We start from the raw sequence: 23,871 nt of genomic DNA on the forward strand, positions 1-23,871 counted from the left end.
ATTTAATAAAAGGCTTCTATATCTATTTAATAAAAGGCTATATCCATAGCTCCACAGTGTTCTCCACCTTCACTCAGTATTCTGAACTTTAGCCCTTAGTTATCACACAGCTTGATACTTTGTACTTCCATAAAATGTCCTCCAAGTGGTTAATTATGCACACCCTAAAAACAAAACAAACAACAAACCTCTTCTGTTTGCTCTCTCTTTTGGACAGCATGAAATAAAATTCAATTACACTTTCTGATTGCTCCAGCTTTACATAGAAGAGAACATTCTGTTGATGAAAATGTGGCAGCAGAAGTGCACTAGATGAAGGAGGAATGCTCAGAAAGGTAAATTCACTCCAGGGATTTAAGAAGTCTTACAACAGATAATTTTCAAAAGTTACCAACATTTGTTCTCGTGTTTTAAAACATGCCTCTCCCTCATATCTAGATTGATGAAGTGAGCTATTTAATAGCCCAAGAGCATAACTTCCATATGTCTATTGTAAGATGGATGACTGAAGAAGTTTATCATCCAATATCTCCAGTTTTTAAAGCCATTCTGTGAAATATTTCAGTTGTTTATTGAACTATTTTTTTTGTTTTGTTTACATCCATTCATCCTTCTGAAAATGCCAATGTTATCCTTTAAGACTGAACTCTGAATTACACTGAAATGTCCTGAGTTACGTGAGATGATACTAGGTGCCTTATGAGAAATAAGACAGTGATTATGGCATTAGCCACGAAAGAAACAAGACATTTACACTAAAAAAATTTACAATCTATTTATTGAGACTATTACAACAAAAAGTGATAAAAGAAAAAGAGCGTGAATGACAATGCTTTAATTCTTTGATGGATTATATTTGAGATTGTTTTTGTCTCTTCCATTTAAAAATGGATTTTATTTTGTATTTCTGTACTTTATTGCCACATTAAAATATATTTTTAAAAAGTCTGCTAGAATGCATACAAAGAAAATAAAAAGGTTTTGGCTTTTTACTATACAGTCATCCCAGCCGATGTTAAATGAGTGGGTAAAACTCCTTAGGATTGTAAAATAAATCTTATGTAAGCTTAGAATTTAATTTTTGTGAAATCCAAAGGTTAAAAAATTTAAGAGCTTTTGCAATAATACACAGACTTTAAAAGCTTTGTTTTCTTTATAGTATCACATCAAAATCACACAGAAGACCCCAGTGATCGCTGGGAAATCTACCGCAGTCTAATTTTTCTAGTCCAATTAAGTCCAAACTCCGTGGAATAATTTGTCCCCCTTCTCCTGCAGTTCTGAAGAATATGCGATCAAATCGGAACTTACATTTGTAACTTGCATCCAGGTTAGAATTGCAGTTTGTGTCCCATGTATAACGGCAGTGCCCTGGTTTGCCCAAAAATTCCCATATGTCCAAAATATTGTTAGGTAAGCCACCTACTTGAGTAACCTAAAGACAAAAATGGAACATTATACCCACTAATGCCTTTAATGTAATATGCATGACAATCATTTGCTGAACCCTAGAATTTAGATATTACAGCATATTGTTTTTCTGCACAGCACCGGCCACAACAGGAAATCACAACTACTAAAACACCATTTAGAATAGGATAGCCCCTCAAGAATTTCAGAAATATAAAAATATAAACCACTTAAGACACTTACTGTTCATGTTGCACTTTCCAAACCAAAGTGTGTATAAGAAACCACTGCATTTTTAAGTGATTAAACCTGATCATGCAAGACTGGGCCTTTAGTAATAGGTAACACCCTCACTTGGAATCCCGGTAACCAATTTTTCAAAAGTGACCTTATTTTCAGTCCCTCCATTTTTTGGGTGCTCAAATTTAAACACACAGGATCTGACTTTCCAGAAGTACTGAGGACCAACAGCTCTTACTAATTTCAACTTGAAGTGTCAGCGCTCAGCATCTCTGAAAATTGTGCGCTAGGTTTCCAAAATTGGACAACTAAAAATGTGGCACCCAGAATTAGGATATTTCTAAAAGTTACAGCTTGCACAATAGACTGTGTGTATTTCTTTAGAGGAGCAACACGAAGCCAATTGGGGAGGAAAAACCACCATCTCTTAATTTTGACGTCACTTCAGCTGTAACATTGCTCCAAAGTAAACATGCACAATCAAGCATAAACTTCTACTTGGCAGCAACCTCACTTGTCCCACTTTCACTTAATGGATGGGGACACTACAGGTATGTCTACACAGCAACTAGACACTCCTGACTGGCCATGCCAAACTACTCAGTCCTGTTTCATTACTGTGTAGATGTCTGGGCTCCAGCTGGAGCTCAAGCAATAGCAGCCTATGAGGTGGGAAGGTCCCAGAGCTTGGGTTCCAGTCTGAGCCCAGAAGTCTACACAGCAATGAAACAGCCCCGCAGGCTGAGTCCTGTCAGCCGGCACGGGCCGGCCGTGGGTTTTTCTTTGCTGTGTAGAAATACCCTAGGAGGCACACCTGTGCATGTATGAGGGTAGAAAGCTCAACATCTCTGTCATGTATGACTGATTTATGGGGAAGTCACTGTACCCTATAAAAAGAAAGAAAACGAAACCCCCCAGTAGAGTTCACCATGGTGGTTTGTCCTCAAAATAATTCTAAGTGGTTTACTGCTATTCACCTCGTGGTCTCTTAGGTTTGTATCCCCTCCGAATATAACGGTAGTTGACTCTGATGCCTCCTGCATTGTCTTTAACACCTGCCTCAGTTGGTTTAGGCGTTCCTTAGCATGACCTTTTGTGCTCTCTAGATGGGAAGTCATAAGGCAGAGTTCATTACCAGATATATTCACCTGTTAGACAAAGAGAGAAACATTAAATCATATGTCGTGGAACAAAGTTGAAGGCCAAAGACAAACGTACTGTTCAAATATTGAACAGGAACATTCTTCTGCTTGTTAAAACTGCTGTTATACAGGATAGAAGTGATTTACAACTTGATATTGGGCCTCTCTAATTCTGCTGTCATAAGTGAGGTTTTTGACAGTGAATGTGCCACTAGCAGCAGGCTTAAATGTTGATTTTTAACTAAGAATTCAAATCCGGTTCAGTTCACAGCTTATATATGGCAAGAAATACTCCTCACCCTAAAATCTTTCAGGATATTTTGCTGAGCAAGACAAGAGCAACCATTTTTAGAGTTCCTTTATGAGGGCAGAATTTTCAACTTTTTATTCCAGAGCCATGCTAACCACTACACACTTAATACTGAAGGTGGCTTTCGATTAAAAAGCCAATGCTGACCTCTACTCCAACCCAAGTGAAACAAGTCTGCCCAAAATTTAACATGTATTATCTTATACCAAGGTAGAATATTTTTCTGAAAAGTCTGAGGTGTATATACAACTATTTGAAAGACAGAAAGGTTGTAAATATGCATCAGTAACTAAAAGGGAAAAAATTAACAAGATGTATTTTTAAAAAACCAACACACATCTGCCTATCAGGAAAGTCAAAAGTTTAGGTTCTAGTTTACACTATCTGGGTGGTTTTGGTTTTCTTAAAGTATATAAATGCAGAGCTAAGGTATCCCAAATAATCTAACTTTGCCCTTCTTTTCTTGTCATCTTATGCTCCCTCTGTGTAAAAAGCTCAGGTCTGGCAAGTATGACAGCTAAACCCTTTCCTCAGAAGGGGTATTAACAGGCCACTTCACCATGAATGGTCCCTTGAAATATGTGTTAACTACTTATGCTAAACAATCTGTTCCACCTTGTACTTAGCTAGGATACCCGAGTATGTCTATACTGCAATTAAAAACTATGGCTGGCCCGTGCCAGCTGACTTGGGCTTAGGCTAAGGGGCTGTTCAATTGAGATGTAGACATTCAGGCTTGAAGGGTTGTAGAGCCCTGGCTCCAGTCTAAGCCCAAATTACACCGCAACTAAACAGTCGCGCAACCTAAGCCCTGCAAGTCTGAGTCAGCTGACACTGGGTAGCCAGGGGTTTTTAATTGCAGTACAGACATACCCTTTGAGTATATTTGCCAGACCTGAAGAAGAGCTTGTCTTTGTCACCAAACAGAAATTGGTCTAACAACAGATATTACCACAGCCACCTTGTCTGTCTAATATCCTGGGACCGACACAGCTACAACACCAGTGCATATTGCAGCTGGGGACATACCAGACCTTGTATACTTTGCAGGTCTACCAGCAGTTGAGGACAACTTAATCTATACCTATTCTTAACTTACTCAGGCCTGGTCTACACTACGAGTTTAGGTCGAATTTAGCAGCGTTAAATCGAATTAAGCCTGGACACGTCCACACGACGAAGCCCTTTCTTTTGACTTAAAGGGCCCTTTAAACCGGTTTCTTTACTCCACCTCTGACGAGGGGATTAGCGCTAAAATCGGCCTTTGCGGGTCGGATTTGGGGTAGTGTGGACGGAATTCGACGTTATTGGCCTCTGGGAGCTATCCCACAGTGCTTCATTGTGACCGCTCTGGACAGCACTCTCAACTCAGATGCACTGACCAGGTAGTCAGGAAAAGCCCCGCGAACTTTTGAATTTCATTTCCTGTTTGCCCAGCGTGGAGAGCACAGGTGACCATGCAGAGCTCATCAGCACAGGTAACCATGATGGAGTCCCAGGATCGCAAAAGAGCTCCAGCATGGACAGAACAGGAGGTATGGGATCTGATCGCCATATGGGGAGATGAATCAGTGCTAGCTGAACTCCGTAGCAGTAAACGAAATGGCAAAATATTAGAAAAAGTCTCAAAGGCCATGAAGGACAGAGGCCATAACAGGGATGCACAGCAGTGCCGCGTGAAAATTAAGGAGCTAAAGCAAGCCTACCATAAAGCCAGAGAGGCAAACGGAAGGTCCGGGGCAGAGCCGCAAACATGCCGCTTCTACGCGGAGCTGCATGCCATGTAGAGGGTGCAGCCACCACTACCCCAACCGTGTGCTTTGACTCCATCAATGGAGAATCACACAACAGGAAAGCGGGTTTGGGGTACGAGGAAGATGCTGATGAAGACAATGAAGATAACTCACAGCAAGGAAACAGAGAAACCGGTTTCCCCAACAGCCAGGATATGTTTATCACCCTGGACCTGGAACCAGTAACCCCCGAACTCACCCAAGACCCTGGTGGCACACAGGGGACCTCTGGTGAGTGTACCTTTGTAAATATTACACATGGTTTAAAAGCAAGCGTATTTAATGATTAATGATTAATTTGCCCTGGCAATCGCGGCCAGTACAGCTACTGGAAAAGTCTGTTAACGTGTATGGGGATGGAGCAGAAATCCTCCAGGGACATCTCCAGAAAGCTCTCCTTCATGTACTCCCAAAGCCTTTGCAAAAGGTTTCTGGGGAGGGCTGCCTTATCCTGTCCGCCATGGTAGGACACTTTACCACGCCAGGCCAGTAGCACGTAGTCTGGAATCATTGCATAACAAAGCATGGCAGTGTATGGTCCCGGTGTTTGCTGGCATGCAGACAACATCCATTCCTTATCTCCCTTTGTTATCCTCAGGAGAGTGATATCATTCACGGTCACCTGGTTGAAATGGGGCGATTTTATTAAGGGGACATTCAAAGGTGCCCGTTCCTGCTCGGCTGAACAGAAATGTTCCCCGCTGTTAGCCACGCGGTAGGGGGGAGGGGTGAAGTGATCATCCCAGAGAATTGGGTGTGTGAGGGGGGAGTAGTTGGGTTTGTGCTGCGTGTTAACCCGGAAACCGCAGCCCCTCCTTTTACATTGCAAACCCATTTTAAATGGCCAACCCAACGGGTGCTTGGTATGGGAAATGAAGGCGCTACTGTTTGAAACCATTCCCACATGTTAAGAAGGTTAAAAAAGCCAAAAGACTGTGGCTTACCATGGCTGCCTGCAAGCCAAAATCTGTTGCCTGGCACTGCGTGAGTGATCTCTCACACCAAACCGGCAGGCCCTCAATATAAAAGGAAAAATGCGACCTTGTAACGAAAGCACATGTGCTGTGTAATGTGAACAGCAAAATTTAACGTGAAAGAGTGTACCGATTGTTCTCTAAAATGTGTCTTTTTTAACCACCTCTCCCTTCTCCTCCACCAGCTGCAAATGTTTCTCCTTCACAGAGGCTAGTGAAGATTAGAAGGAGAAAACGGCGGACTCGGGATGATATGTTCTCGGAGCTCCAGATGTCCTCCCACGCTGACAGAGCACAGCAGAATGCGTGGAGGCAGTCAATGTCAGAGTGCAAAAAAGCACAATATGAACGAGAGGAGAGGTGGCGGGCTGAATTGCGGGCTGAAGAGAGCAAGTGGCGGGCTGAAGAGGATAGGTGGCGTCAGCTTGCTGACAGAAGGCAAGAGTCGATGCTCCGGCTGCTGGAGCATCAAACGGATATGCTCCAGCGTATGGTTGAGCTGCAGGAAAGGCAGCAGGAGCAGAGACCGCCGCTACAGCCCCTGTGTAACCAACAGCCCTCCTCCCCAAGACGCCCAAGAACGCAGTGGGGAGGGCCTCCAGCCACCCAGTCACTCTACCCCAGATGATTGCCCGAGCATCAGAAGGCTCGCCTTCAATAAGTGTTAAAGTTTTAAACTGCAGTGTGTCCTTTTCCTTCCCTCCTCCCCAACCCCTCCCGGGCTACCTTGGCAGTTATCCCCCTAGTTGTGTGATGAATTAATAAAGAATGCATGAATGTGAAGTAACAATGACTTTATTGCCTCTGCAAGCGGTGCTCGAAGGGGGGAGGGGGAGGGTGGTTAGTTTACAGGGAAGTAGAGCGAACCGGGGTGGGGGGGGGGGGGGGGAGAAGGCGCGGAGGGTTCATCAAGGAGAAACAAACAGAAGTTTCACACCGTAGCCTGGCCAGTCACAAAACTCGTTTTCAAAGCTTCTCTGATGCGCACCGCGCCCTGCTGTACTCTTCTAACCGCCCTGGTGTCTGGCTGCGCGTAATCAGCGGCCAGGCGATTTGCCTCAACCTCCCACCCAGCCATAAATGTCTCCCCCTTACTCTCACAGATATTGTGGAGCGCACAGCAAGCAGCAATAACAAGTGGAATATTGGCTTCGCTGAGGTCTATCCGAGTCAGTAAACTGCGCCAGCGCGCTTTTAAACGTCCAAATGCACATTCCACCACCACTGGGCACTTGCTCAGCCTATAGTTGAACAGGTCCTGACTACTGTCCAGGCTGCCTGTGTACGGCTTCATGAGCCATGGCATTAAGGGGTAGGCTGGGTCCCCAAGGATAACGATAGCTTTTGAAACAGACCAGAGTTCCTGAAGACGCGAGCATCATGTACCTTTCCCGGCCATCCCATGTTGATGTTAGTGAAACGTCCCTTGTGATCCACCAGGGCTTGCAGCAGCATTGAAAAGTACCCCTTGCGGTTTATGTACTCGGTGGCTTGGTGCTCCGGTGACAAGATAGGGATATGGGTTCCGTCTATCGCCCCACCACAGTTTGGGAATCCCATTGCAGCAAAGCCATCCACTATGACCTGCACGTTTCCCAGAGTCACTACCCTTGATATCACCAGGTCTCTCATTGCCCTGGCAACTTGGATCACAGCAGCCCCCACAGTAGATTTGCCCACTCCAAATTGATTCCCGACTGACCGGTAGCTGTCTGGCGTTGCAAGCTTCCACAGGGCTATCGCCACTCGCTTCTCAACTGTGAGGGCTGCTCTCATCCTGGTATTCTGGCGCTTCAGGGCAGGAAAAAGCAAGTCACAAAGTTCCATGAAAGTGTCCTTACGCATGCGAAAGTTTCGAAGCCACTGGGAATCGTCCCACACCTGCAACACGATGCGGTCTCACCAGTCTGTGCTTGTTTCCCGGGCCCAGAATCGGCGTTCCACGCCATGAACCTGCCCCAGTAACACCATGATTTGCACATTGCTGGGGCCTGTACTTTGTGAGAGGTCTATGTCCATGTCAATTTCCTCATCACTCTCGTTGCCGCGCTGCAATCGCCTCCTCGCCTGGTTTTGCTTTGGCATGTCCTGGCTCTGCATATACTCCAGGACAACGCGCGTGGTGTTCATAGTGCTCATAATTGCCACGGTGATCTGAGCGGGCTCCACGATCCCAGTGCTATGGCGTTTGGGCTGAAAAAAGGCGCGAAACTATTGTCTGACGGAGGGAGGGAAGGGCGAGTGACGACATGGCTTACAGGTACAGGGAATTAAAATCAACAAAGGTGGCTGTGCATCAGGGAGAAACACAAAGAACTGTCACACAGAATGGCCCCCCCCAAAGATTGAACTCAAAACCCTGGGTTTAGCAGGCCGTTGATTTCACGGAGGGAGGGGGAAGCAAATGAATACAGAACAAATTTGGTCCATATATTTTTTACATCTTAAGCTGGCAGCAGACGGTGCAGCATGACTGATAGCCATCGGCATCTTCTGGGAGCTTGGCAGAAGATGCTGTACTACGACTGCTAGCCATCATCGTCAAGACGGTTCAATAGGACTGCTGGCAGGACTGAGTCTCCAGGAGACAAAACCTGTCTGCCCAGGTGCCTCTGATCGAACTCACTGAGGAATACGACGACGATGGATACCAGTCGTAATACACCATCTACTGCCAAAAGGCAAGGAGCTGCTGCTGTATGGCAATGCAGCCCGTCTGCCAGCACCCAGATAGCTGATGACAGCTACCAGTCATACTGCACCGTCTACTGTCAAAAGGCAATTAGCTGCTGCTGTGTAGCAATGCAGTACCACGTCTACTGGCACCCAGATGACATATGGTGACGGTGAGCTGAGCGGGCTCCATGCTTGCTGTGGTATGTTGTCTGCACAGGTAACCCAGGTAAAAAGGCGCGAATCGATTGTCTGCCGTTGCTCTGACGGAGGGGGAGGGGCCTGACGACATGTACCCAGTACCCCCCGCGACACTGTTTTTGCATCATCAGGCATTGGGATCTCAACCCAGAAGTCCAATGGGCAGCGGAGACTGCGGGAACTGTGGGATAGCTACCCACAGTGCAACGCTCCGGAAGTCGACGCTAGCCTCGGTACTGTGGACGCGGTCCGCCGACTTAATGCACTTAGAGCATTTTATGTGGGGACACACACAATCGACTGTATAAAACTGGCTTCTATAAATTCGACCTAATTTCTTAGCGTAGACATACCCTCAGACTAAGGACAAGAGTATTTGAGGTTTAAGAAGACCGCAGCAGAATAGACTTACCACAGGATCGGAGTTTAACCATTTAAATGGTTAAACAACAACCAGTGTCTGATGTGGGGAAAATTCAGTGAGAAGGTGCAGTGGAATTTCATAGATCTTTGGTATGTATATGAAACCTAAGAGGTACAACACTGAAGATCTCTCTTGTTGCGGGAGCGTGAAGTGAGGGATAATCTCTGAGTACATGACACATGGTGGGTTGAGAATGGTACAGGAAAATGGAGTAATGTGACCTATATAATACACATTTGTTGGGGGTAGCATGATTTGTTAAGAGCATGGGTTTGCGTAAGAGTACAGTTAAAATTGTTTGATGCATCCTTTTAGTGTTTTTATTGGAGACTTCAAATCTAACTGTCCTACTTTTCATGTTATCTTTTCTCTTAAATTATAATGTCCTGTTGATGCTTTTTCCCTTCAGATTTAGTACCCATATTTACAACCTTAACTCCAGACTAACAAAGATTTGTCCCCTTAAATTAGACATTCAACTGCTTTGTAACATATAGTGACCCACTTACATGCACAACTAATAGATTTCTCATCATGGAAGTTGTTGGGAAAGGTATTATTTCTTGCCTTAAAAACTTCACTCTTGATTTTTTCAGCATTATGGCAGTGAAATAACCATCTATATTACCTAAAGAGGAATAAGGAAATGAAAGAAAAGTTCAGTGCTGCATGCACTGTATTCATCCATCCCTTCATACAGAAGAATTATATATTTTCACAGAGATCTTTTCACAGAGATCTTTTCAGGGTGCACATTTCTTATCCTAATCCATACATGTAGCTATTTTCATTAATAGTAAAGGATCGGAAAAAATGAATTAATTTTGACTCTGTCCTTAAACTTAAAATCTGCCTTTCTAAAAGAAAAAAAGCCAGAAGAAAGTGACAGTTAATATATTCATTTATAATTTGCATCAAACTAGATTCCAGAATTTAGAAGCCAAGGAAATCCATTTCACTGATTCTTTCCCCTTCTTTTTTTCCTTTTCGCTTCTACCAATGGTCAGAGGGGTATTAAGAAGCTAGTGAGTAGAAAACAATAACATTTCTTGCTTCTTCTATCCATTTGAAGCAGATTTCTCAATTTTTTAGGCCTTCCTTTTTTTACCTGGAATGATTGTGTAACTGACTGCTCTCTTCTGTAGGTAACTCAAGTATGGTGGAACAACCTCCTGTAAAAACACCACATCTGGACTGTATCTGAAATCAGCAAGACAAGTTTACAATACAACTTTTAAAGCAGACTCAGTTTTTTGCATTGTAATGACAAATGTAAAGAGTAAGGTTCTGGGTGTAGGGCTGGTTTTTTTAAACATGTGAAGTGGCTACGATGGTTTCCAAAGAAGCTCTGTCACGTTTGTTGGCATGTAAACATGCCACCATATTTGGAGGGAAAAAATAAGATTCAAATCTGTATTTTACCAACAAGTTACTAATAAGTGGGCCTCATTTTCTCACGTAGATCTGGATCTCGCAGCATCTGTCTAATTTTATGCACGTGGGGGAATTTCAGTTAGTGACTGAAAATATAGCTTCAGAGCATATTTAGAAGACCTAAGATTTCTAGGAGAGTCCAATTAACACCCATCACCTTTGTGATATCAACACCCAATCTCCCAGTCCAGACTGACAGGTAAAGGGCAATTGCTCTCCTTAGCCTTGTCTACACTAGACCTTTTTTTTTAAATCTCCTTCTGTTGCACTACTATCGGTGGCTCTCTTGTTACTAGCAACACTGGGAGCATTCATGTAGACAGGACACAGGAAGCAGCCTGTCACTATTTTTATGTAAACATGCTCCAAGCAGGTACGGGGTTTGGTACTGGGATAATTTGCATGAAGGGAAAACAGGGCCTTGTCTATCCACGAAAAATTGCACCAGTTTAGTTATCCATTTAAAACTGAGCTGATAAATCAATTTAAATGTATCTAAAGGGTTAATTTGTTTTAATTGGTTTAGTTTGCACTGCTAAATTACAATATTAAGCTAAACCAATATAGGCAAGGATTACACCTATGTGAGTGTAATCCATCCATTTTACGAGTTAGCACAGATTTAACTAAAAATAGTCAACAACTCTGCAGTTTTAGTGTGTCTTCACAATTTTTACTGCATTCTACCTATCCTGCAAATTTTAGGTTTTCATTTTACACAAATGGTTCTAAAGTTATCCACTGCAAAGCCATCACAATAGACCAACTGAAGACTGTTGAACAGCAGCATTTTTAAGGTGGGAACTCCCTGTTCCCAACCCCACTCACCTCAGCAAAGAAAAATTTTCTCCAATGCAATGGGACTATTTAGCTGCTAACATTTTTAAAAGAATATGGAAAATAAATGCAACCCCCATGTTTCATGTTCAGATTGCACAGTTCAAATTACAAGTAATATGGAAACAAGAGAACAGTAATGTCAACTCAGCCACTTTATATGTAATCAGGATTTTGTATTCCTGTTTTTCTTTTTGTGAGTGACCTTTTTATGCTTTGTCTTAGGGTACGTCTACACTTACCGGAGGGTCCGGCGGCAGGCAATCGATGTTCTGGGATCGATTTATCGCGTCTGGTTAAGACGCGATAAATCGATCCCGGAAGTGCCCCGGATCGATCCCAGAAGTGCTCGCCGTCGACGCCGGTACTCCAGCTCGGCGAGAGGAGTACGCGGCATCGACGGGGGAGCCTTCCTGCCGCGTCTGGACCCGCGGTAAGTTCGGACTAAGGTACTTCGAATTCAGCTACGTTATTAACGTAGCTGAATTTGCGTACCTTAGTCTGAAGTGGGGGGGTAGTGTAGACCAGGCTTTAGACTACACACCATAAAATAATGCAAGTTGTGCAACATGGTCAAGTTAATACTGTCACGGGAAGCACAGCATTTGCATTTCCTGACGTTATAATCTATTATTTCAATCCCACAACCTCCTGACTCATTACTATAGCTAGACATTTAATATCAATTATGCTTATTTTAAAAAAGTTATATGTTACAGTGACTAGCTAGCAAAAAGGCTTTTAGTACCAAAGCCTGCATATTTTGGGAAATTAGGTTCAGAACCTCTTTTGGCCAACCAAATTACAGCTTCTAGTCAAACTAGTTTAGGATTACACACATTATCAAATTTCTGTATTATAGTATATCTGTATTTGGTGCTTGGATACTTTGGGGGCATATATTCTATAGATACTTCAAATAAGATACGACACTTCAGAGTCCAAATATTAAACTGACTTATAAAGGAGATAACAATACTTACAATGCTAAATAAGAGCAGACTCCTCTAGCTCTGTCTTGTTGATTTCCTAGATCCAGACCATCAATATTCCAGGTAAGTAAAGAGAACCTGCTGTCGTCTTCTTGTTGCCTGCAGTCTGCGTTGTTGACTCCAGCACTACTAGTAGTAACATCAGCAGTCAAGTCAATGCTAGAAAGAATATTTAAAATGTTGCTTTCAGTAAACAGAGCATTCCCCTGCAGTAACTTCCATCTTCTAAAGCAAGACATTTTTAGACCTCCCCAACTAAAAACCAATTATTGAACATACTGCAAAAATTAACATGAATTAATCTCTAATTTAAAAACATCTAAATTAAATACACTGACTGAAAACATATGCGTCAATCATAGAACCATAGAATATCAGGGTTGGAAGGGACCTCAGGAGGTCATCTAGTCCAACCCCCCACTCAAAGCAGGACCAATCCCTAGACAGATTTTTACCCCCGTTTCCTAAATGGCCCCCTCAAGGATTGAACTCACAACCCTGGGTTTAGCAGGCCAATGCTCAAACCACTGAAGTGTGTTTAGTATGTAGCTGTAATTAATGTTTTTGGTTTTTTAAAGGGCTTGATTGTGATTTAAGTTAAGCTGGTGGAAACCATCTTAACACAACTGTTTCACTAGGAGGATGGTGAAGCACTGGAATGGGTTACCTAGGGAGGTGGTGGAATCTCCTTCCTTAGAGGTTTTTAAGGTCAGGCTTGACAAAGCCCTGGCTGGGATGATTTAGTTGGTGTTAGTCCTGCTTTGAGCAGGGGGTTGGACTAGATGCCCTCCTGAGGTCTCTTCCAACCCTGATATTCTATGATTCTAGTGGAGTCCGCACATATGCTGTTGTGCAGGGATATATGAAACAAACCGGACTTGGGGGCAGGCAGCTCACTGATAGACACAGACACACGATGCACGGGGGTCAATCAGAGCCTGCGAGCCTCACACGGGGGTGGATTTTGAGACGCGCCTCGCCTTTGGGAAGGGGCTTCACGGCGGGGGACGAGCAGCATCAGCAACGCTAGCGAAGCAGAGCCTGGCCGCGGAGCCCGCCCTGCAGCTGCAAGGCGCTGGCCAAGGGGGGGACTCGGGGAGCGAGGCAGATGAGGTGGGTGCTGGGCCGGGGCGCGGCTGCCAGTGCCGCCTTCCCTGCGAGCTTGAGTCCCCGCCCCCGCGGCCTGGCTCACCAGGTCTCCGGCGGGGCGCGGGCCGGGGGCCTCCCGCCCTCGTCTCGCTGGTCCACGGGCGGCTCGAAGTAGGAGTTCAGCGCCCTCTGGAAAGCAAAGGAGCGGGAGTCAGGGCCCGGCGCAGCGGCAGCCCCCAGCCCGTCCCGCGCCCGGCCCGGGCCCCACCTGCATGTGCCAGTCGTTGTCCGCCAGGCAGCAGCGAGCCAGGGCCAGGTCGCTGCTGGTGATGGAGGCGAACTCGGCGCACAGGAGCTTCCTACGCTTCGCCAGGGGCAGCGTCTCCCCCTCCGCCTCTTCCTCCGCCTGGGGCCCGGGCAGCGCCTCCGCCTCCGCCTCCTCCTGGGGCGGCTCCGGCTGCAGACTCCTCTCCTCCTCGGGCCGCTGCTCCAGCAGCCCCTCCGCTGCGCTCCCCCCCTCCATGGCCCCGCGTCCTGCCCTCCACCGGCCTCCCGGCCGCCTCCAAGCAACGCGCCTGCGCAGCACGCACCCAATCCCAACGGCCCTGCTAGCAGACGCACGTTCCGAGCTCGGCGTTGGGGGGTGAGGGGGGCAGCGAGCTCAAGCCCCGCCCCACGGGGTCCCACGAGCCCAGCGGGGGGCGCGCGCGCGTGACCTCCGTGAAGGTGGGAACAAGGGCCGCGAACGTTCGGCCTGTGGAACGTGGTGAATCGCTGCGTGTATTGGAGGTCACCCGGCCTCTTGTTGCTGCAGCTGCTCCCAGCCCCACGGAACTCACTAGGTGCTCCCGGTTCCAGGGGACTCTTCCCAGCTGGTAGGAGCAGGTGTCCCACGCCGGTCACTCTGCGGAAAAAGGACGTCGCAACCAGTCTTTAAACCATGAGCTCCCTCACGATCCACTCCTTCCGGGAGATGATGAACAGCCTGCTGAGCTCATCCAACTTTGATCGGGTGTTGAGTAAGGTATAGTTGTAGGTAGGATTGATGCTTGGCAGTTGCCTAGCACTTGTTATATGAGGAGTGCATCCTCCAAAGTGTATCAGCAATTTGTGTGTAGATATGGATATAGATTTGTAGGTTTGGCAGAATTTGATTTTTTTTGTATAATTTTGATGGATAGTATTAATCTTTATTTTAAAGCATCTTTCTATATTTAAATTTTCACAGTTGTGGGGAATTACGGGGGTGGTTAAACAATGATTATTTAATGTAGCTGTTGAGATTCAAAAAGTTAAAGCTCATGTCAACAAAACATGTCAAAGTATGGAAAGTAAATAACCTGAAATCATACTCTTAAATTCTCTAGCAGCATTTTTCTTGCTTTATTTATCTGTAAATTTTGATTATTATGGATGGAAATATTTTATCAGTAAAAATCCAATCCATCCAAGTTAGTGGGTTTGAACCTGTGGTCTATAGACCCTTGTGGGTCTATAGACTATGGGCTGGTCTACACTGGGGGGAGGGGGGAATCAATCTAAGATACGCAACTTCAGCTACGAGAATAGCATAGCTGAAGTCGACGTATCTTAGATCGACTTACCTCCCGTCCTCACGGCACGGGATCGATGGCCGCGGCTCCCCCATCGACTCCGCTTCCACCTCTCGCCCTGGTGGAGTTCCGGAGTCGACGGGGAGCGCGTTCGGGGATCGATTTATCGCATCTAGACGAGACGCGATAAATCAATCCCCGATAGATCGATTACTACCCGCCGATTCGACGGGTAGTGAAGACATACCCTATGTCTAAGGAGTCAGCGAAAGGTTGGTGTTAATATAGAACAGTGTTTTAAAACCTGTGGTCTGCAGACTATGTCTAAAATTTCTAAAGGGGTCTGTACCTCCATTTGAAATTTTTTTAGAGGTCCACGAATGAAAAAAGGTTGAAAACCACTGTTCTAAGCCTATATATATGCAGCACACAGTCACTGTCTTGAGAGGCTTACAAACTAAAATCCTAGTTGGATCTTCTCAATTTAAATCCATAGGGTTGTGGAAGAGGGCTGTCCATTCTAGGAGATGCAATTGCAAAATCAAGGCCAAAGAGTATGATCCTGCAAGCTCTCACATGAGTACTGCTTCCTCAGATGAGACTTCAGTGGGACCAGTTGCATGATTTAGGCCTACTCTTGCGAATAAGGGTTTGTAGGATCTAGTCCTGATTAGCCAGTATACAGAAAAAGGGGTGGAATGCAATGAAATGTTTAGACAGAATCCTGACTTTCTAAACACCCGATGTCTGATCCCGTGATATCCAGAATTTGTATTTAGGCCTCCATCTGACATTTGTACTGAAAGTAAAATTGTTTTTCTAGAACCCTGACTTTCCAAAATATGTTGTTCTCTGAGGCTTTTGTAAAGGTCAGGAGCAACAGATGGTTTGGATTGTTCAGGTTAGGATTTTTAATAATCAGTATTCTTCTCCTCAGACTAGGTGATAACACAGGAGAGGTTGTTTAAAATGTTATTTCACAATAGCTATAATACCTCTCTGTTTTGTAAAAAGGGGCTTTATAGCAGTAGCTGAGGCCTGGTCTACATCTAAAATTTAGGTTGACCTAGCTATGCCGATCAGAGGTGTAAAAAATTCACACCCTGAGAGACATTGTTAAACCGGCCTAATTCCCAGTGTAGACAGTGCTAGATTGATGGAAGAATTTTTCTCTCAGAGAGGTGGATTTACTACGGCAACAAAAGAACTCCTTCAGTGGCTGTAGTTAAATGTCTTCTCTACTGTGGTGCGCCTACACCACTGTAATGTTTCTAATACAGATGTACCTTTGGACTCCATTTTAGGGTTTTTTTAAAATCTGTTTCGGTGATACCAATCAATAGTGAACTGATAATGTTATGAATATATTCCTCAAAAATAGGACATACATATGCCATCTTTAGTAAAATATTACTACTTCCAAATATATAGTAAGAATCTCTTACTGAAATAACTTAATATTTCCACCTCTATGACATTTCATCCTAAAGCCACTTTGAATGATCTATTTAAAAAATAATTTTGCAGGGATGAATATAGTTACAGAAACTACTTTTTCCAGTTTTGTGGGGCACCTTATGTCTATTGTTCTCACTTTGAAATATGCAAAACTTTCAGTTGTTCCAACTGGAATTAGGGGAATGTATTTTAAATGCTGTAGATTAACAACTTCTAGGCATTAGAATCAATTAACTCTCCTCCTGGCGCTTGTCTGCATGGGGAAATTTACCCACATAATTATTCTGCTATAGTTACTCAATATCTTCCCATGTGGGCATTTTTATTCTCAGAATAAGAGTTCAACACAGGGAGTTATACTAGTGTAATTATAGTAGCAAATTTTCCTGTGGTGAAGCCTTGAATATGTTGGGCTAACATTTCAAAGTATTCCTTTCAAAATACTGATTTAGTTCCATTATTTAAATATTAACTGACATTGCTTCACTTTAAGGATTACTCACGTGTTGCTGATTCTCATTCTGTCAACAAGAGGCTGAGCAACTGTGCTAGCCAACAATGTCATGTGGGGAAAAATCAAAGCAAACACTTAGTAGTAACTTTCCATTAGCTTTATGTCAGGTATAAAGTCAGACAAGTCAACTTTCCATTTTTAATAAGAGTTCAGCAGAGTTTGTCTCAAACAACTACTGAAAGCTCAAGATGATTACAATAAACTGACGGAGTGCATATTTGAGACACAAGATGGGTGAGGTAATATCTTTTATTGAATCAACTTTTGTTGGCGAGAGAGACAAGCTTTTGAGTCTACACAGAGCTCTTCTTTAGGTGAAGTTGGTCCAGTAAAAGCCATTACTCACCCATCTTGTCTCTTCAATATCCTGGAACCGACATGGCACCCCAACACTGCATACAGTGTGCATATTTGTTTTTATAGGAGGTATATATTTCCCTAGGGAAACAATTTGCAACTGGAGATTTATAGAAACATCTGACTTGACTGACACTTAAACCATAATGTTTTAGTTCTTTATTTTTCTCCTCCCCTCATTAGTCTAAAAACTGAACCAAGATTTACTTTCAAGTTGATCTGTTTACTTTGAGAGCAATCACTAGACTTGTAATTGTCCGTATGTTTCCCCTTATTGAGATTTTGAATTAATAGAATTTTGTTTCTCATTTCTGTTTGTTCAGATGACAGTTCTTTCTGCAACTCCTGGAAAGGTTGTTTGTGAAATGAAAATAGAGGAGGAGCACACAAACAGAGGTGGCACGTTGCATGGAGGTTTGACTGCCACACTGGTAGACGTAGTGTCAACAGCAGCATTGTTGTACACAGAAAGAGGAATGCCTGGGGTCAGTGTGGATATGAACATTACGTATGTATTGAACATGCTTACTGTCAAATGTTAAATCTTAATGTTTCATGTGTTCTACTAACAGGGCCTGGATTCTGCTAAGTTTCTCTTCCATGGTCTAGCTACCACTTTAGTGACAAACTGCAGTCTGAAAGAACAACTTCTAATAAACTCAGTATAGATCCTGTTTGGGAATATCCTCAAGTGGTCGAGACACTAATTTGAGGCAGTCTAATGTTCTTTAAGCTCCCTCTTTTATTACGTTTGGTTTAATGCCTTAGTTATCTTTAGGTAACAAAGTCCAAATTCTATAATCTTCTCATGTATGGAATTTCAGTGGGAACATTAGCGTGAACTCTGCCCGAGGAGAAGCTGCAAGATTCAGGCTTGTGAAAAGGTGCAACGGGTTAACTGCAAACTGACTCTGGTAGCTCCTTCAAAAAATTATTTTAAACACATGAATGTTCCCTGAGTTGTAGCATATTGTTGTATAAAACGATTGTTCTGTTTTTTATTCAAGATACATGTCTGCTGCTAAGATTGGGGAAGAGATATTGATCACTGCTCAGATTTTGAAACAAGGAAGAAGGCTTGCCTTTGCCAGCGTGGATGTAACAAACAAGGCAACAGGAAAGTTCGTAGCACAAGGCAGACATACAAAATACCTAGGACATTAATATAAGAAAATGATATCTGAAAAGGAAAGTTTGTGCTTAAGAAGCTAGCATTGATTTATTTTTTCTAATTTAAGCTGTATCAAGTTACCACGATCTGAAAGCAGTTAAATGATCTATGTAAAATGAGTTGGTCTCAGTCCCATTCCTAGTGGACAATTGTTCACACTGTAATTGGCACCAATTCTGAGCTTGTTGCAGTCTTGGTAGAGAGACCAAGGACTGAAGAGACATGGAGACCAATGTACTTTTTTTGAGCCTGAAGATAAGGTCAATGTTCAGGCTCACTGATGGGACTGTGTGGGGAAGCTTTCTGCTCCCCATTCTGTACCTCTCTCATGAAAACATGTTTCCAGTCTCCAGGGCTGTCAGTTCATAACCTTTCAAAAACCAAAGCAACTAACCAACTGCATTTTTTTGTCCTATGCTATAAAGTGATATTAAAGTAACAGGTGTTACAAGTGCAGTATTGCTGTTTTAAATTATTAATCTGAAATAAGAATATTTTGCAAATGGGAAATGTAATACATTGAGAACATAGGTAAGTCTTTATATTTGGCAAATGCCTAACTGATTAAAAAATTCAATAACTGTTCAAGAAGTACACATTTAATAAAAGCTCTCATACTACTACATTAAGTAAGCTCATTCAGCCCAGATGAAGAAACTCTTTTCTCTGTGGAAAGTTGTATAGTTATACTGTGCTAGAGCAGTGTTTCTCATCCTCAGTGGCTCATGACCTCTAGGGGTGGGATTGTGCATCACAAAATGCAATCAGGAGGGTTGTGAGGTGTTGAAAATTTCACAACCATTCTGAAGCAAAGAACATTTCCAGAATAACTTTAGGGGTAGCCAAAACCTTAAAGTGTATGAGGTCAAGTAGTAGTAGTAGTAATATTATAATAGAGAGTTATCACTGACATTTTTTATTCTTTAATATAAAATGCATGGGGGTCAACTTTTTCCAAAATGACCATTACCTCCTTTTTTTTTTAAATTAATGTATGTAAATATGGCATGGCTCTGTATTTAAAAAGTTTGTCATTCTTGCCAAGGCAAATCGACCCATCCAGTTCTTGCTTTTTATATACAGTAAAATGGAAAAAAATCTTTCCTATTTTTGCCATTTAATTCATTTAAAAAATTTTTTTTTCCAGTCATCAGTATCTATTTGATTTACAGAACGATCATACACTAACCATTTAGTGAAAATAAATTTATTTTAATGAATAGTATTGCACCCACTTTGTTTTAACTGACTGAAAGAAAATCTGCCATTCTGCAATTATATACCTTTGTCTTAAGTAGTCTATTGCCTTATCTGTGCACTGAAACAAATCAAGCTCTGTCTCTATCATGCCATCTAATAAAAACGTAGGCCCTTCCCACATGGAATCAAACACTGTTACTGCTGGAGATGAGTGAGTAATGGGGGAAATGATTAACTGAATATTTTATTTGCAAAAGTTGACAAAATTAATCAATTCTATGACTAGAGTTAGAAATTCATCAATGACGTGAACTATTGCAGTAAACAGTTTAGCCACTGCCCTCTAGTCATATCAGTCAAAACTTCCATTTTCTTCATTGCTGCTTATGTTGGTGATGGAATAGAGAATGAGCCGGTCTGTATTCACAAGGCATCTGCATAGCTTTGGAAACAGAATTTAGACTTCAATGGGAGTGTAATGACTGTAGGATCAAGCCATTAGAATTTATCTTTGCTGTAATTCTAATGCAGTCATTTATGTTGCATTTAGTCCCTGTTGAATAATTAAGAAAATGGGACATAAGTGGTGTTAAGCAGGCCACTTGTTTTGGATGAAGCTGTTATAACTCATTTTAAAGCATCTTTGAATGTTTACATCCCTCACAGTTTATGCAGTTTGATAAATGGGGGGCGGGGAGAGAGAGATGAGATACTTGACTAGAGAACCTATCTTGGTCTGTAGACCAAAATCAGACCCTTACATGACCAGGGTTGCCAACTCTCCAGGATTGTCCTGGAGTCTCTAGGAATTAAAGATTGTCATGTGATGAAACCTTGAGGAATAGGCATTGCTACACTGCACTACCTTGCTGAGATATTACTAAGTGTTCTTAAAAACACTTAGTAATGACACTCATTACTTTCAAAAGTTATGGTACATGAATTTAGCTTTTTATGCCACACATGCCTTTCATTTTCTTTTGAAAAAGAATATTTAGTTTCTTTGTGAAAAAGACGTACTAGAAGTCTGTAAAGTGTCATCTTTGGGTGTCACATGATTTGATTAAAAATGTATGTGAAGCATTGCCATTTAGTTAAATCAGTGCTAACTACAAACAGACTTCCATTTAGAACAATCTTGCAGATTGTGAAAGATACTTCTCATTTTCCGAAATGTTATTTTGAGCATTGAGAGTCTTAAGGAAAAACAACTGACTGGAAAAGAAGAGTAGTCAGTGCTGCTAGATAACAGGATCTCTGATTGCCTGCACAGCCCTTGTGTCTATGCTCCCAGTTAGCCAATTACGTACTCCATGAGACTGGTTCCTGTCTAATCACTGCTTATTATCAAACACTCATTTCTGGTCTCAGCAGAAGTAAAACTCTAGGGAAACAAATCATTGCTAACAACACTGAATGGCTGTGGATACAAGAGACGAGCTATTATTATACAGACAGATCGGGAAAAATGTTACGCTCTAGAGCAGTGGTCTCCAAACCTTTTTGATCGCGCACCCCTATCAGTAAAAAAATTGAGCACGCACCCTCTGCTGCACAAAGAAAAAACACACCACGCTCCTCTGCCGCGCACCCCCCAGGATCCTCTTGCACACCCCACGTTGGAGACCTCTGCTCTAGAGTAAGAAGCATGTGTAATGAGGTATGTAGAAACTTATCTGCACTACTGTTCTCTTCACACTTTTCTGACTTGTCTTGCGATTACTGCTACCTAAGCCCTTTGGCTGTACTCATGAAGCCTCTTGTTTTCATCACTTCCTTTGCCCTAATTAGAACCCCAATAGTTTCACTTGGTCTGATCATTTTTATTCACTTACCTACATTCTTCCTTTAAATATCCACAGATGTTACAAATGTTTATAGGAATTAGTGACAAAATTGAGAATTTTTTTCTAAGAGGTCGATGCTGTGTATCAGCTACTTTCATTCATACCATGAGAATGTCATCATATTTTAGACAGTTTGACTTTATACATGTAACCTGTTCAATAAAATAGAATTTGCACTTTAGATTGCACTCAGAGTCGGATTCTAATATCCCTACTCTGATTATGTTTCCCCTATTGAAATGGCAGGGATTACTCAAAATAAGGGACTAATCATTTTGAGTAAAGAGACCAGAAACTGAGTGCAGGTTAGTCATATATACCTCAATATAATAGCAGTAACAAGTAACTATGAAAGAGAAATTCCAGATCAGATGTCAGTAAAAATGACAAACCAGCACATGGAAAAAGGCCAGAGCTGAATGGTTTAAATTCATTCTGAATATCACTATAAAAGCTTATTCTCTACCTGGGTTTATAACAGCAAACACACCAAAAGATTGAGAGTTATAGTTTTGGACCTCTCAAGTGTCTAGCTAAATTTATGGCTAGGAACGCAAGACTAACCTGCTAAGTTGCATGCTACACTTAAGATTTTTTTTCCAGCATTAGAGCTGGTTGGAAACTGTAAAAATGCAGATTTCTATTCATTTCTTGTGTTCTGTCAATGTTTCAACTAACTCTGATAATGACCTTTAAAAAGTCTGAAAACTATCAGTTTGCTTACCAGTTTTTCTTTACTTTCCTCCAGTTCAGGAACTCCTGCCTTTCTGATTATATTCATAATTAAAATAAACATACCCATATTTGATTCAAACAGTCCTACAATGAAAACAACGAGGAGTCCTTGTGGCACTTTTGAAAGCTTATGCCCAAATAAATTTGTTAGTCTCTGAGGTGCCACAAGGACTCCTCGTTGTTTTTGCTGACACAGACTAACACGGCTACCACTTTGAGTCCTACAATGTTATTTTTGTAATATCTGCATATAGAATTCTACAGGGTTTCTAGACAGAAAAAGTTGGTTAAATTTAGGCCAATCAACCTTGACATTGTCCTTAACTATGAAGGAGTAAAGGCAGGAAAATTTATTAGTTCAACATCTCAATGGAAACCCCGTGTAAATAATTAAGAACGCAAGGTATACACTAATTTCAGTGCAGGTAGATTAATCAAGAGCACAAAACAGCAGCATTCTGGCCTCATCATTTATTTCACAATTTAGGCTCTGTCTACACTGGCAAGTGAAAAACAAAACTTTTGTTATTCAAAGGTGTTAAACACATCCACACACCCTGAAAGACGAGTTTTGCCGAGAAGCGCTGGCATGAACAGTGCTTTGTTGCCAACGCTAACGCAGCTCATTGTGGGTGGAAGTTTGTCAGCAGGAGAGCTCTCTCCTGCAGACAAACAGCAGCTACAGTGTGTGCTTTTTAGCTGCATGGCTGTAGCAGCACAGCCCTGTTGCTAAAAGCTGGATAGTGTGGACATAGGATTGGAACCGAGGCTAAAACCTAATCTGCAGACAAACCCATGCACCATTGACTTTAGTGGACCTGAGGATAAGTGTCTGATCTTGCAGAGCAAGTTGCAGGACTGGAGCCTAAATTTGGTATCTGGCAGTAACCTACATCTCTATTAAAATGTGATCTCCATGCTGTGAAAGTTTAAGAACTCCATACTTTAGAGAAGTTTGAGAGCAGCCTAGTGGAGAAAATGAGTGTTTGCCTCTCTCTCTAAAGTAGGGACTAAAGTTAAATTCTAGTTAGGTCTTGATGGATAGAGCTGGTTCCAATTTGCTTCTAGGTTGAAGTTCCCTTTCTTGTACAAGTGGGTGAATGACTTACGCTGACACTTCTGTAGTTCCCTAGTTGTGGGAGAACATTATGATCATTTGAATGGCTCTGTGCTTATGCTTCATAAATCATGACTTTAGGATGTTGCTAGTACAGGGCTGGCAACTGTAACCATTGTTGGCCTTATGTGTTTTTGCAAGATCTCCTGTGCTGAAACTAAAAACAGTTTTTCACAAAAGCTATTGAACAAAAAACTGCTGCTAAGAAAAAAAAAACCCAAGTCAAAAAGCTAAGTTTTACACTTTGAAAAATTGTATTACTAGTCCACTTAAAGCCCTTGCTACTACTGGCAAAAATCTGCTCCATAAGTGATTGCCAAAGTGGAGGAATCTTCCTCTGGTGTCCAACCACGGGCAAGCAGGGCTTCAGAACTTGGAATTTCCACTAAAACTACTATTC

At 42.6% G+C, this 23,871-nt stretch overlaps 2 protein-coding genes across 3 annotated transcripts; one reads left to right on the forward strand and one right to left on the reverse strand.

The window, feature by feature from the left end:
- Positions 1-761: 761 nt before the first annotated feature.
- Positions 762-14,138, reverse strand: TDP2 (tyrosyl-DNA phosphodiesterase 2). The gene is made up of 7 exons (XM_024212711.3): positions 13,788-14,138; positions 13,623-13,708; positions 12,422-12,589; positions 10,276-10,367; positions 9,677-9,795; positions 2,628-2,798; positions 762-1,435 (listed from the first exon to the last, which is right to left on the reverse strand). The coding sequence occupies exons 1-7, from the start codon at positions 14,040-14,042 to the stop codon at positions 1,154-1,156; spliced, it is 1,173 nt and encodes a 390-aa protein (XP_024068479.1). The 5' UTR covers positions 14,043-14,138; the 3' UTR covers positions 762-1,153.
- Positions 14,139-14,351: 213 nt separating this feature from the next.
- ACOT13 (acyl-CoA thioesterase 13) lies at positions 14,352-19,792 on the forward strand. 2 transcript variants are annotated; one of them, XM_024212712.2, is made up of 3 exons: positions 14,352-14,543; positions 17,725-17,909; positions 18,409-19,792. In XM_024212712.2, the coding sequence occupies exons 1-3, from the start codon at positions 14,460-14,462 to the stop codon at positions 18,563-18,565; spliced, it is 426 nt and encodes a 141-aa protein (XP_024068480.1). In that variant the 5' UTR covers positions 14,352-14,459; the 3' UTR covers positions 18,566-19,792. The 2 variants fall into 2 exon arrangements, with proteins under 2 accessions (XP_024068480.1, XP_024068481.1); XM_024212713.1 differs by having other exon boundaries at positions 14,483-14,555.
- Positions 19,793-23,871: the final 4,079 nt, after the last annotated feature.

The sequence above is a fragment of the Terrapene carolina genome, unplaced genomic scaffold (genome assembly GCF_002925995.2).
Source record: "Terrapene carolina triunguis isolate 2854851 unplaced genomic scaffold, T_m_triunguis-2.0 Scaffold58, whole genome shotgun sequence".
NCBI lineage: Eukaryota > Metazoa > Chordata > Testudines > Emydidae > Terrapene > Terrapene triunguis.

Coding starts and splice junctions, on each gene's coding strand:
- TDP2 (XM_024212711.3), bottom strand. CDS start 14,042: ATGGAGGGGGGGAGCGCAGCGGAGGGGCTGCTGGAGCAGCGGCCCGAG. Junction 13,709..13,787: donor ACAACGACTGGCACATGCAG/GTGGGGCCCGGG, acceptor TTTGCTTTCCAG/AGGGCGCTGAACTCCTACTT. Junction 9,796..10,275: donor CAGTTACACAATCATTCCAG/GTAAAAAAAGGA, acceptor ATTCCTCTTTAG/GTAATATAGATGGTTATTTC.
- ACOT13 (XM_024212712.2), top strand. CDS start 14,460: ATGAGCTCCCTCACGATCCACTCCTTCCGGGAGATGATGAACAGCCTG. Junction 14,544..17,724: donor TTGATCGGGTGTTGAGTAAG/GTATAGTTGTAG, acceptor CTGTTTGTTCAG/ATGACAGTTCTTTCTGCAAC. Junction 17,910..18,408: donor AGTGTGGATATGAACATTAC/GTATGTATTGAA, acceptor TTTTTATTCAAG/ATACATGTCTGCTGCTAAGA.